This window comes from Panulirus ornatus, chromosome 66, assembly GCF_036320965.1.
Source record: "Panulirus ornatus isolate Po-2019 chromosome 66, ASM3632096v1, whole genome shotgun sequence".
NCBI classification, from domain to species: Eukaryota; Metazoa; Arthropoda; class Malacostraca; order Decapoda; family Palinuridae; genus Panulirus; species Panulirus ornatus.
This window is the reverse complement of record NC_092289.1, coordinates 21,005,450-21,020,796: the sequence shown is the minus strand read 5'-3', so window position 1 is coordinate 21,020,796 and position 15,347 is coordinate 21,005,450. Positions and strand designations below refer to the sequence as shown.

At 43.6% G+C, this 15,347-nt stretch overlaps 1 protein-coding gene across 1 annotated transcript in view; it reads right to left on the bottom strand.

Annotated features, from left to right (window-relative positions):
• Nucleotides 1-2,593: 2,593 nt before the first annotated feature.
• The window catches only part of LOC139746696 (PDF receptor-like), a 199,899-nt gene continuing 187,145 nt past the window's right edge, over nucleotides 2,594-15,347 (bottom strand). Inside the window, exon 13 of the mRNA XM_071658144.1 lies at nucleotides 2,594-7,478. Coding sequence (XP_071514245.1) covers nucleotides 7,466-7,478 — 13 coding nt within the window. The 3' untranslated portion in view covers nucleotides 2,594-7,465. The remainder of the gene's footprint in view (nucleotides 7,479-15,347) is intronic.

Genomic DNA, 15,347 nt, shown 5'->3' with positions numbered 1-15,347 from the left:
TCTTCACGCATCCGTAACGCGCAGAGCATTCACGGTCTGACCCTTGGCTATGATAGTTTGACCTTTGATCTCATTCCCGAGGGTCATGTTAAAGTCCAGGATAAGATACCAAAGGGTCGTGTCGTTGTTTTGCCCAGAGGTCGAACTGCTGTTCTCAGGGGATTAAAAACTGGCGCAGTGAAATGAGACAGTGTATTAAAGATACAATGAGACTTTAAGATATACGGTGAGACGCAAAAACTGCTGGACCTAGTGGTTTGGTCTTGTAGTAACTTTGACCTCCAACAGACAGTCACCCGCGTTGACCAAAGTCTTCCGAAGGTTTTTGTATATTTATAGTTCCATCATTAGTGACATAATGAACCCAAGGGAAGGGGCCACAGGTTAGAAGAGTCGGCCTGGTACGTCCGGCGCTCTCGTAGGAAAATATGGACGGAGCGGACCACTGGACCATATCTTTCCTGCATCATTAACCCGGTTTCATTAGGAGGCCGAAACAGCGTGACGTGGGGGTCGCGTCTGCCCAGAGACCGTGATGATAGCGTCCGACTTCCATATACCACTGACCTGGCCACGTGAAGTGGTGCTCCATCACCCCTGTAGCTTTTTGGTGGTAAAGTCCCCAGTCATCGTTCGCACGCTTATCTCCTGCGACCAGGCTTGTGTTCTCAAAGTCTCCGCAACCATGTTCAAGGGAGAAAAATGTTGAGATTGAAGCGGGGGAAGGTGTGCCTGGCGCTGGGATGGCGTTCGCATGGCGAAGGTTCCCCTTTGGCCAGACTTCGCGGATCCAGCCGTACGTAGACGGTAGGAGAGATCTGCGGCTGCAGCACACCTGGGAAGGTGTGCAACGCCCCCATCCAATCTACAGTACACCCAGAGGAGGTTCTCATTATTCCTGGGAAAGTCTGCAGTACTCACTGTGAAGGTCTGCAACGCCACTTTGGAAGGTCTATAGTATCCCCTGGGAAGTGCAGCACCTGTGAGGTCTACAACACCTTCAGGAAAGTCTGCAACATCCTCGGGAAGGTTTGCAACATCATTTTCACGTGATGCTGTTGCATGACCGTGTTGCACAGTTATTTTTTCGGGTCGGAAAAATTACATCTATGGCGATTTTGGCTTTTGATACAGTGACGCAAAACTATCTTGTGGCGATGACCTCGTTGCCTTGTTTGCAGTGTATAAGAAAACGAGTAGTGCATTTAACAGTGAAACTGGCAGGGAGTGTCTCTTCGCAGAACAGAATGACTGCTCGAGTGTTGCAGCCAGTGATCAGTGGTGTGGGAGGTCGTCATGTTGACTGGATGGTTAGTGGAGGACTGAGACATCCTGGATCACCCTTGGTGAGTAGCGTAGGGAGAGATTGGGTTCAGGATGGAGTGGTGTGTTTGTGAATGCGCCGTCAGGCGTGGGAGGTATGGGAGGAGGGGAAGGAGGGGTGGGGGGTGTCTTGGAAATTGTGAGAGGAACATTTGGAGAACTGGGAAGGGCCGGGAAAGGACTCGGGAGGGTTAGTAAAAGACTTTAAGGGAACTGGTATGGAATTCAAGAGAACGGGCGAGGGTTTGGTAGGTTTATTTCGGTCCTTACCTCCACGCAGCACTCGTTGTTACACATAGTTCCTCAGTGGCCGGGGTTGTATGTTGTGAGGACAGTCATTGTGTCAGGAGGAGGGGAAGTAGAAGTGTTGTCAGCCAGGGAATTAAAGACATCACTTTCAGAAAAGTGAAGGCGAATTTCTGCCGCTACATGAAGATGAACAGAATCATAGATCTTTTTTTTTCTAGGTGTAATGTTTGTCACAGGGAGAGACAGGTGTCCACTAAACAGAAAGAAATGAATTTTTTTTTTTTCAAATTATAGATATGGTTTCTTCCTCTCAGGTGACAGCGAAAGAAAATTGCTTCTCAAGGAAGACTGAGAAATTACCAGTGATGAGGTGTCCCTTATATCTTCATGTGGCTCCAATAGCATACCTATCTATCTATCTCTCAATCAATCAATCAGTCAATCTATCATAATATATATATATATATATATATATATATATATATATATATATATATATATATATATTTATATATATATATATATATATATATATATATATATATATATATATATTTTTTTTTTTTTTCTTTCTTTCTTTTAAACTATTCGCCATTTCCCGCGTTAGCGAGGTAGCGTTTAGAACAGAGGACTGGGCCTTTTTTGGAATATCCTCACCTGGCCCCCTCTGTTCCTTCTTTTGGAAAATTAAATATATATGCTAAATATATTTCTTGGGTTATGTAAGAAAACTACTAAAATTTAAGGCAGCATTTTCTGTTTCTCTTTTCTAGATGGAGTGGCGTGAGTACGCGTTGTTGGTACCTTCCTGACCCAAAACAGGTAAATAAAATGCCATCATAGTTAAAGCTATTTATTGTATAGCACTGAACACTCCACGGAAACATTACAAAAATATGAAAGTCAGATTTACACATGTCCATTTTGAATCTTTCGGTGCTATGCAGCTTGACTGGCAACTTTATGTATATTTATATGTATATATTTATGTACAATCTGTGGGATGGGAAAACAACTATCATATATTTATATATATGTATTTGCTATTATAAATCCATAAATTTACAATTTGTGAGAGAAGAGAAATGGCGTATTCCTCCACATGCTTTGGTTAAACTAGACTTTATACATGTACAAAACAGGAATTATACATCTCTTAAGTTTCGAATCGTTCGGATTTTTCACGCTTATAAGCTTATATATATATATATATATATATATATATATATATATATATATATATATATATATATATATATATATATATATATATATATATATATATATATATATATATATATATATATATATATATATTTCTTTACATATAAGGAAAGGGAGGGGAATATTAAGGTATTTGTATTCTTTAGCGGAAGCAAACATCACCGGATCTCTGAGCATTAAAACGAAAATCTTGCTAGAATATAAGTGACCATTGGTCGTATAGTTACATTTCCTCTGTAGCGTCACATCTTGTGGGCTTTGAAAATATGTGTCCCCTTCTGGGGCTTCATAGCGGCTGCGCTCTCATCACTATACAGGAAGAAGACAGTGTTCACTGGAGGTAACTCCGGGAAATCAGTTAGAATTTGTCTATGAAAATTTGTTGTGCCATGGTATTGATAACATCACCAGTGTAGGTAGGTAGGTAGGTAGGTATTCATCATGCAAGTCTCCTCGTGTTGTAGATGCAGCCTCGGGTACCTCCAGTGCAGCACTGTTTTGCTGGATTTCAATACACAAAAGTGGAGGATTTTGTGGTGGGTATTGGTCACTGGCACAACACACGCTGCCTATTGCGACAGCTTGGGGACCATTGCGCGACACGTTACACCAGATAGACTAACAATGTCTATTTTTTATGCGTGTTTGTTCTCGGTCTTATAAAAACGTGTCAGTTCCCGTGATTGTGTATCTACAGGTGTTGAATGACAGGTCGATCTTCTTTCTTTCTTTCTTTCTTTCTTTCTTTCTTTCTTTCTTTCCTTCACAGATAAAAAAAATTCTGAATTTTTTTTTTTCCTCCCACATTTCGAAAAATCATTCTGATTGGCTATATTGAAATGTAAGTTACCTTGATATATATATATTTTTTTTTGGAAGTGGTGAGTCGGTTGTCTTTATATTCTGATATCCAGACACCCATTATCCGGATCCTGGCATCCGGATGGTCAGAAGGAATTCTTATTCTGACACGGGGTTAATCCTTTATCCGGATTCCAGTTCCAGGTTAATATGACACCGACATCCAACACCAAAAGTTAGTCAGTCACCCGGATTTTGTCATCCGGATATTTTTTACAGTCATCCGGACTGTAAACATACCGTGTTATTATGTCATCCATCCTTCCCACATGCACCTATGATTCCATTTATCCGTGCTCCCGCCGCCACACACACGCATGCGGCCAAAGTTCACCTGTACGTTCGGAACCAGTTACCCAACCTTACGCTGACGTATTCGGTCAACACATTATCATCACCATCATCATCATCACCATCATCATCATCCACAGGCATATAACAACTAACATTGTGGGTTATTAAAGGGGGTGGGGGGTAGATGAGAGGTTATTGATTAGGTCATAAAGTCGTCGCTTGGCACCCGTCTCCCAATAGATACCAAACAAGGAACTTATAATCCAGATATAAACAACGGTTTTATAATACATTATATATATATTTATATATAAGATTCAGATAGGAGGAATATTATTCAAACGTTTTCTTTGATATAAAACATGGTATGAGGTACTGTCTACAGGTTTTCTCCATACACGTACATGATGTGTCGTTTATGATACAGGTAAACTGGGAACTCTTTACACCATTTTTGTTTATGAAGAAAAGGGGGATGAGTCAATGTATTGTTTGCCATGATCCTGCTTTATGAACACAGACGCGAGTCCAGCCGTTAACCGGCCAGAAGTCTTCTTGGCGTGTTGTATGCCAGATTTGACGTCAGATGCACTGGACAGGATGAGACTGACAAAAGTGCTTCTGTTTGCACCTTCAGATGGCATAACAGGACTTTAATTTTTTTCCACACGCTGTCTGCCGTAGATGATTGGATAACTCTCACAGTGGCGGAGGAGGTCTATACGTGTAGTGTGAGTGAGTGTTTGTGGTCTCGGAATGATCTTGAACACCTGAGGGAGTTCTTGAAAGATATTTCCGATGGTGGTTTTTTCTTATGTCGGAGTTGACCGCCTTTTTAATGGTTAACCCTGGCAGTCGGTCGATGGGCTCAAACCCTGACTAGCCAATCAAGAGAGTGGTAGAATATTGCCAAAGGTCTGGTGGTCGGCAGCACCCGATGGGAACACCGCTTCTCAACACATACTCATTATAGCCATAACAATCGTTGATGTAATTCGGGACAGTGTCATTGGGTCACTACGGGGGGGGGGTCTGTATTGGCCTTTCGTTCACACTTTCAAAGACATGGAATAAAATTATGGGTTGGATTTCTCTTAACAGAGCTAATAATCTCTCTCTCTCTCTCTCTCTCTCTCTCTCTCTCTCTCTCTCTCTCTCTCTCTCTCTCTCTCTCTCTCTCTCTCTCTCTCTCTCTCTCTCTCTCTCTCTTCTCTTATATCTATGGATAAGGGGGGAAAAAAATGCTTTTTGAAACACGATCTGATACTTCTATCACAGTTTGTACTGATAGGCATTATAGCGATCTACCTAGGATGACACACTCTAAAGCGCTTTATATCGAGGCTACGAATAACTATAACTCACACTCCACTTTAGAAATACTCAACGTGACTGAGGTAAGATATCACATTTGGCGGGCCGTCATCGCCACCCCCACCTCCGCCTGATGGGTGCCGGGGGCTAGCCAGCCAACTCTTGGTGCTGTAGTGGTGGGGAAACAGCAGCTGTTCGGGCCGTATTGTATATCCACGCCCCATCTGCATTTGTTCTTTTCACTGATCTGTTACTGCCTATGAATATCTATTTCTATCTTTCTGTCTTCCTATCTATCTGTGTGTCTCTGTTCATGTATATATATATATATATATATATATATATATATATATATATATATATATATATATATATATATATATATATATATATATATATATATAGACACACACACGCACACACGTTTGTATTCCTTCGTCATATGAGACATCCACGAAGACACAAAGATGGAAACCGTTTTCCAGTGACTGGTCTTGCAAGCTGTGGCTGTTGAGGGGACGACACCTGGCTGACATGAGTGGCATTGTCAGAGTGGCAATGATCTTGGTATTGCATCAACCGGTCCAGCCGGTAGCCTTAGCCAGTCTGTCTTTCCCGACTGACTGGTTGATTTCTTTTTTGGGGGGGTGATTGCTAGTGCCCTTCTTCGAATCGGGCCATGATAATGTATATACGCTTGATTTTAGGTTCCAGGAAATCTCAACAATTCCCAACCTTGTCTTCGGAGTCTCCTGTGGGCTATAGCCTTAAATCAAACTATGTAAAACAGCGATTGAGTCTGCCCCGTTGGAGCGCCTTGTGCCATAACAGCTCATTGACGTTTGAGAATGTATACATTACTTGTCGTTCTGTGATGTTTAGAAGAACGACTTCGTGAGCAAAGATGGAGTGATTAATTTGTGTGCTCTTGCGGCTCTAGCTTGAATCCAGGCACGAAAACTGAAATAGGCCACTTAAAAGACTTGTTCACTGATGTGGCTTACCTTTGCCAAATTCTCGAAGCTGGTTGCTGGTGTTGGCGTGAAGGCCTGCGTGATTTGAATGAATTAATAAACATAGACCTCCAGACGTAGAAGCTCCGTGCCGAGCTTCTGCCTCAATTCATGGGTGATTGTATAACACAGGACATGTACGTACGTATGTGTATGCTCAGTTGTTGGTGTGAGGAAGGAGCAACAACCAACTCTTACTGTTGAGGTAAGAGTAGCTTAGATGTTCCCTTCCTCCTCTGCTGCTAGGATGATGACTGTACAGAGCGAAGGGCGCTAGCAGGGAGGAAGAGAAGTGTTGGTGCCTCGGTGGCCCGCGAGTGACGACGCTAGCAGGTGGTCGTTATGATAACTTCCTCGAACTCGGAGCGCGCGTCAGAGCACCCCGACTGCGACGATGGCTCCAGCTTCTGCTGCTGTTCCTCCTCGTCCTCACTCGAGGCCCTCGACCGTAGGGACCGGCATGTGGCACACTTGTTCAGTTTTGAGCAGCCCTCAGGGACTTCCGCCATGGAAATGACCTGCAGACGATTCTTTTGTGCGAGGTCCACGTCCGAGGTGAGTTCGCTGCTCTTCGAGTAGCAGTTGGAGCAGTTAACGCGGGTCCCTGAAGGCCCATTAATAAAGCTGCTGTCCTTCTCTTTGGTTCGAGAGGAGTTCCTGCTGAGGCGGAGGGAGTAGGATCTGTAGGGCTTGAGTGTTCTCAGCACAATACCCTCTGGGTCCTCCCAGGACCCCCTGCTGGGGCCACCCCCAAGCTGCTCCGCGGCCGTACCGCAGGTCTTTTGCGGGCAGCATTCCTGGAGGCAGCAGGCCTGGTGGCAGTCGGCCTCTGGATCCTGCAGGCGGGCCTTGGCACACTCCAGATGCGCCTCCTGCAGGCTGAAGCGACTGCAGTGCCTGATGCAGTGCGACGCCACCTTCTGAAGCGGCGGCAGGGCGGCGTCCGAGTTGTCTAGCTCAGCCTCGGGCGCCATGTAACAGCTGTTGGAGGGCGTGGTGATGGAATCCGCCTGGGAGGGGATCTTGCGCGTGGCGTGTAGCGTTGCGGGCGTGGTGTGAGCCGTGCCCACGCCATCACGTTTCCCGGTGCTGAGGGTGGAGCGGTCATGGGACCTCTTCTTGCGGACGTGGTGCGCCATTGACCCCCTGTGACCCTTCCTGGGGCACCCAGGGAGTCGTCGCAATTGTCATAAGTACGACCTGCCAAAGAAAACGGTTATGTTAGCAAGCAAACCACAAAGCCACAAGTGTTAGAACTAAAAACCTAGACTCCCTAATAGATGAACGGGTAGTCTGGTGTTACCAGTAGCAGTTTATGTGGTAAAATGAAGAACAACAAAGGTATTGAAAGTATCCCGAACTGACCAAGTGTTATGAGGTTAGATGACGTTACATGCAGGAGTTGAGTATTTCCAAACCCCTTGGTTAGTGCATCCATGAAGGATCAAATCCTCGTTCAGCAAATATGTAACACGAGTGATGAAATATCCACACCATGGAACACTACAACGCAAGCAGTATTGCAGCACCTGAAATACAAAACCCCGGAATATAAGTTCGGAAGCGCAGCGTGGATGTTATACACTTCAATTTAAACCTCTGGTGAACGCAGTACCTGCAGTACGACGTGTGAGACATTCTGGAAAAGACTGCCTCGACAATACAGCCACAAGGGAAGGCATTGTCTGCAACACAACACCAACAAAAGTTAGCGTCGGCAGCAGCGCCAACAAGTTTCAGTGTCAGCAACAGTACCAACAACAGAGGCCAGTGTCAGGAAGGGCATTAACAGAGGCCAGTGTCAGGAACGGCATTAACAGAGGCCAGTGTCAGGAACGGCATTAACAGAGGCCAGTGTCAGCAACATGAAGATGAATGTCAATGTTGTAGCATTATGAATGACTGAGGCAAATGATATCTAGTTTTCCCTGAAACTGTAATATCCCTGGAGGGATTACCTCCAACGTAGAGTTGTAATCTGCACACACTAGCTCCTTTCACTGGCCAGGTCCGGCAGACTCTTTTGTGTGTGTGTATATATATATTTTATACTATTCGCCGTTTCTCGCGTTAGCGAGACAGCGTTAAGAACAAAGGACTGAGCCTTTGAGGGAGTATCCTCACTTGGCCCCCTCCTCTGTTCCTTCTTTAGGAAAACCAAAAATGAGAGGGGAGAATTTCCAGCCCCCAACTCCCTTCCCTTTTAGTCGCCTTCCACGACACGCAGAGAATACGTGGGAAGTATTCTTTCTCCCATATCCCCAGGGATAATATATATATATATATATATATATATATATATATATATATATATATATATATATATATAAAATGTTTGGCTTGAGTATACAGTGACTTGGAGAGGACGGAGCTCACAAGAAAGTTCCGTGTGTCTGTCTTTAGTACAGGTTGGGTCGGTCTGGGAGAGGCTGACAGTTGGGTTGTCTTCGCCTGGCTCGAGTATGCTCTCAGCGTGAGACGCACTCATACGTATGTTTTCTGTGGCATGAATATAATTCTTATTCCGGGAGACAGTCACATGTAATTATGTTGTCGGAGGGTATACCCTTTATACTCTCGCTGGAATATGCTTTCAGCCTGCGACGCTGTCACAAGCATATTCCGGCTATATTTGAGATAAATCTTTTGGTATTTTCCTAAAGAGTGACCTTTTTTTTCTGTCTATTTTCGCACGTACGGGTTTGATTAACAATACACTTTATGCTCTGAACAATAAGTATCTAAAATTTGTGTTGCTTTTTATGTTTTTTTTTTTTTTGTGTGTGAAGCTATCAGGAACTTTTCATTGCCTCTCAGGTTATTGTATTACAGAATAAGTATAACCTTTGGCGTCTCCTTGGAAGCTTGCTGTATATATATTTCGTATCACTGACGGAGATGAAAAGACAGCAGATTAAGTTACGTAGGTAATATAGTTGAAGGGTTTGTACATATTTACGAAAACAGATACTCAGAAAAGTGTCTTTTTGTGTGTGAGTGTGTGTGTGTGGGTTTCTCATTAGATAAAGTAGCAGATCCTTGCTACTCTCTCTCAAAACCAATTGGACAAAAACATCTAAAAACCTGTAGGTTTTTATCGCATTCAGTACGGCCCTTAAGCATGACGGTACGACCCTTAAGCGTGATGGTACGACCCATGAGCGCGGACGGGACGATCTTCGGCTAGGATTGCCTAGCCTCTGACCTTAACCTTAAAGGTTAGGTCAAAGGCCATGGGGGTGTGAGATTCTTGCTCTACCCTTTCCATCGGTGTCAAGCTGGAGGTGTACACAGATTCCTGGTCTCGACTGATTTATATGTAGAGATGTTGTATTGCCTCTATTTTCAGTTTTCATTTGCTTATCGTGCGAGCATACTAGAGACAGCACTTGCTACGTGTCTTATTTGCATATACAGAAACACATACATATACACACACACACACAGTTGATACGGCCCTTGGGCACGACGGTACGATCCTTGGACACTGAAATGAGACCTTTGGCCTGAATTTCAAAGGTCAGGTCAAGGATCGTACCATTATGTTCGACGGATAGGGCTCAGAAATAGGGTCCCCACCTCATATTGTTATCACACACACACACACACACACACACACACACACACACACACACACACACACTCACACACAGTTCTCATACTATTCCAGCACTTCCAGAGCAACATCAGTATCGTGTACACGTCACCAGTGCACGAGCTTCTCACTTTCAAAGTAGCCTCCTGCTATTCACCTTGCATAAGTAGCGCTAATGTTAGCACGTATTACCCACGTGTTTATATCTGTACTCCCGCTGAACACCGACGCCTGTAAAACAACCAAAGGCAGATCCTCAATCTGACATAAAAGCTGAACTTTTTCCTCGCAAGTTGAGCTTTTTGGACAGCCTCTCCAGCGAGAACCCTGGCGGTGTGATTGTGGGCGTCTGGTTGAAGAACCCTGTCATAGCCATGATTATTATTGACTCCAGACACGGAGTTGAGATATTTTGATTATAAAGGATTTTTCAGGAGTTGCCATAGATTTCGTACAGATCAGGAAATCGAATCCTCCTAATTCTTATTCTCATTTAGGGCGGTTACTGATTCCTTGTTTCCGAGACGTCTTTAGATATTACCATATCGTCGATAAGCACCACAGTGTAAACATAGGTTGCCGAGCAGTTTACAGCATAAGTCTTCGCTGTTGGGTTTTGTGGTTGACCCTGAGGTGGTTTATTTTCCATAGGACATACCCTTCTTATTGCATTCCTTTTTCAGACTGTAGTTCAAGATGTATATTAGGTTATTTGCGTTTGTAATATACTCATTTTGAAAAAAACGTATCATTCCCCAGTTCATATATAAAGATTTAATTGTGTCAGGAAAATTTTATCCGACTATGCGTAGTGACTCTGATTATACAGGACATGCGTCCACAAGGTTGATGCTCGGTTCGTCTCCGTCAATAGCGGTCTTATAGGAAAAATGTAGATATAAGGAGCCTCAAGTGTTTTCCCGGCTGTAGATTAGATTTTCTGGGAGGTAAATCCTATTCATGTGGAGCTAAGGTGATCAGAGTAGGAGAGAGAGAGAGAGAGAGAGAGAGAGAGAGAGAGAGAGAGAGAGAGAGAGAGAGAGAGAGAGAGAGAGAGAGAGAGAGAGACGTGACTAATCAGTCCTTAGTCCCTTCCCCGTTAAATCGGTTGCTGGGAGAGCCGACCTCGGTATACACCAAAGCCTCCACTCTTACGTAAGGCTGCAAATTGAATTAGATCTCTCTCCCTCAACACTGCTGATTATGGTGGTTAGAAAATGACTAAGATCATAATGTAATGTTTCGATGATACCTTCATCAAAGAATGAAGTTGACTACGGAGATGGGTATAGTTGACATTACCGAGGTAATGAGAGACAAGATTGCTCTTGCTGTGCATCGAAATGGTTCGTGGTAAAACTGTGATGTCGTTAAACCCAGCAAGTGACAGTGTCTCTAGAATTTTTAGAACAAGGTGTTACGTAAGAGACTCTCTCTCTCTCTCTCTCTCTCTCTCTCTCTCTCTCTCTCTCTCTCTCTCTCTCTCTCTCTCTCTCTCTCTCTCTCTCTCTGGACGAAGTAAACTGGGCTTTCAGTAAGCTTAACGTAAGGGGGAACCGAACCTTCTGCGTACCCTAAAGGAGGAGATCTTCCTCCCTGCTCCCCATCCCTCCTCCTCCTCCTTCTCTTCCTCCCCTTTCTGCCTTCTCGCTTATCTGATTTACCTTCAGTGAGGCCTGAAGCAGGGAAGACAAGTGGGCAATGTTAAGGAGGCATCACTGGTATGGAGGCCAAGGGGAGAAGGAAGCGAGAGAAGCAGGCGTGTTGGATATATGGTTCAGGATAAGTTTAAGAAAACTTACTTGAGGAAGAGAATAGGTACATTTGGAACTACATATAACTTGAGGAAGAGAAGAGTTACATTTAGAATGACATATGACTTGAGGAAGAGAATAGTTATATTTGGAATGATATAACGAAGGTCAAGTATAAGGAAAGGATGGGAATGGAGAAGACTTAGGTGGTAAAATGAATTAGGAAGATAACCAACAAGTGTTACAAGAATCCTTGCGAAAAGAAAAGCAACTCAGTTGAGGTCGATGAAGACTTACACAACTTCAAAAGTAACCAAAGTAATAAGTGAAAGTTAGTACTGTAGGTGGTTGATGATAGATGAAAATCAGGGGTTCAAAACATACAGGAGAAAGACTGTGAAGTTTTTATATATGTTCCTAAACGACGCTGGAAGTGGAAGGTTGGAGTGAAAAAGATTTCGGGTGATTGGGGCCTGAACATGCAGGAGAGTGAAAGACTTGCACGGGATAGATTGAATTGGAAAGATGTGCTATACAGGGATCGACGAGCTGTCACTGGACTGAACTAGGCGATGCGAAACTAGCGGGGGAAACCATGGAATGGTCTGTGGTGCCTAGATGTAGATAGGGGCTGTGGCTTCATTACATTGCAAATGTAGTTGGAAATGACAATTAGAGAATATATGTGAGCTAATGCGATCTTTTGTGTCTACTCTTCCTCGTTAACGTGGGCACCACCATGATTAGTGAATACTGAACTTGGAATGATTATAAGTAAATATATAAACATGTCCCAAGCATCGACCATGGTGTCATGAGCAGAACTGCATTGATGGGGCAGAATGAGCGAAAAATAAATAATTTCAAACTTTAGGACTAATGAAATCAGCAAAGGTCAGATGATGGCAGTTAGGAGCATCCATGATATTGTCGTCTGTTTCATTGCAGTTCTTATGAAGGCAGTAGACACCTACCCCCTCACACTTCCTCTTAGATGTTAGACGGGTAGATGGTGCTGTGTTCCGTTTCTTCAATTGAAATGTATTTACCATTATGTGACTGGGGATCGGTGAAGGCTCAGTGAGTCTGTGGTGGGGATCGACAAAAGTTTGGCAACCCCTGCATTTAACGGGAGGAGAACCATCGGGGAGTGAATTGGCCAGGCGAGGCTGGCCTGTGGCCAAATGCTTCTAGGACTTCCCACGTCTGACATCGAAACATGGGACTTAATGAAACCCTCAGCCATGACAGTACGACCCTTGAGCATGACGTTACGACCCTTACGTATACTAGTGCGATCCTTGGCTGTGATGCCGTGGCATGATACTGCTATGTAAATGTGTTGCTTCGATTGAATTATGTGGTCAATGAGAAAGTTAGTAGAGAAGTGGTGAGACAGTTGAGGAAACTACACGTAGCTCATTCATTTCTGTAACATAAACTGGAAAATGGATGATAATAATCATGAACCATTGAAAGAATAGGAATATGGACACCTCTAACCTCAAATACAGAAGGAGAGTTGACTACGAGATGTGATGTGGACAAGATTTAGTGCTACCCCAACCACCCACCATTCATCAAGTATAAGGAGAAAAAGGAACGAATGTTACAGGTTAAGAAAGGGAACAAAGAAACTCTGGAAAGATTGTTGCGGACAAATCAGGAGAAAATCCTTAGATTCACTCGGAACCAATTGTCAGTTAAAGGACTGTCCATCAGATAAAGGGATTTAGAGAGGAATTGTAGAGATTGATACAATGATATTTGAGGAACTTCATGACAAGTTCGAAAGTGTTTTACACAGCGACGGACACTATAGCCCTAGCGTCATTGAAATGGAATTGATACGTTTTAATAACCGTTAAGATATCTAGAAAAGACGTGAAGAGGAAACTGCAGGATATTGACTAATACAGGGGTCTTTGTATCATTGTCCGAATGAAAATTTACCATATGTGGCGTAGATGTGTGTGGATACACATGATAGACATGAAATCCTGTTCAAGATATCGCTAGTTAAAGGCAAGGTGGCGAGAGAGTGGAAAGGGACAATCGTCATACGTCTCTATAAGGAAGGAGTCTAGGAAGAGGTGTTGAACCAGAGAAATTAGTCTCCTTGATGAGTGTGCTCCCTAAGGTACTGGAAAAGATAAGCAGATGGATGATTCCCTGCAGATGAGAAGTTGCCTAATTGAGACAGCTCGGCTTCAGGGAAAGTAGGTCAACTGTAACAAGCCTTTGAGATTTCTGTAAAAGAGTGAGCTGGATTGCTTGCTTGTATCTGGCCTGCAAGAAAGCGTTTGACAATTCCGCACGGGAGGCTAATTAAGAAGCTGGATCACCAAGCAGAAATAAGGAAGAGACTATTTTTGATGGATGGAAGATATTCTCATTGGAAGTGAACTGAACGCGTTTCAAAGGAGCCCTCACGAAATGGGTTGAGATCACCTGTGGAGTGCAGCATGACTCTTCTGCGTAAATGACTCGCATGACAGTATTGAATCCTACCTGGAAGCGATTTCGTGAGGGAGCGGAAAGCGAAGAGGATTGCATGAACGTACAAGGGGACCTAGACAGACTCCAGAATGAGTGTGATATGTGCTTGAAGGAATTCAACTTAAGTGATTGTAAAGCAGCGATGATGGATCAAGGTGAAAGAAACCCGGGATGTTGATATCTACCAGGAAATAAACTGCAGGAATCTGTGTGAGAGATTTGAAGGTGCGACATCGTCTCAAGCTTCTGGAGTGAGTCCCACCTTCAGGAGGATAGTCGAAGGGTCCAATTGTCTGCTGGCAAACATTAGAGCTTCATTGAAGCTTATACAGGAATATCCAGAATCTAAAGAAGCATAAAGAGCCAATAGAGAAGGTCCAGAGGAGGGCAACAAATATGGCACCAGAACTGATTTAGAGGAAAATGCTAGAGACCATAGATTTTCCCGCCAACAGGGAGAAAAGAGTGAATGTTGCTTAGATTGATGACTCAGTGAATTAACAAAGTTCTACAAAAGATGTAGTAAAAATAAATACAACAGCAACAGAGAACATAACACGAATTTAAGCAATATCTTAACTTGACAAACACAATGTTAGAAATTACTTTTATCATAAAAGAATGGTGATTACGTACACTGAATGACTATATGGTGAATGCCGCTAGCATGCAGAGGTTTTAAAAGTTGCGTGATAGTAGAGAAAGCAGAGAAAGTTCTTTCGTCAGTTTCAGATCCATAAGCCTCATACACTGCCTGCTTATATCTGACCAACAGGTTACTGAACTGTGGTGAGAAATTATGCAAAGCAAATCCTGCTGCATAACTGGATGATCCCAAAATTCTTAATAGGATCCTTTGACGCTGTTTCAGACAGGGTTTCCTCCTCAGCTTCCTTCAGTATTTTTTCCCCCCTGGGCCAGAAAAGGGTAAGGGGAAAACGAGGATGAATTCAAGGAGAACACAAGACTGACGCAATAAACTCTAGTTTAGGGAGTTAAGGAGGAGAGCGGGTCTCCTCCTATGACCTGTCCTCTGATGCCAGTGGCAAGATGTGATGTCCTCGGAAATGTAAAGGGCAAGATGTATCGCATCCTAGACGCTGAGAGCTGCATGCATTATCCCGGGAGATGGTGAGATGAGGATGCCTCGTCTAAAGATATTTCATCGGGTATTATGCTTCACCTCAGGGAACATATTCTACAAAATATTGAAGTTAAGAC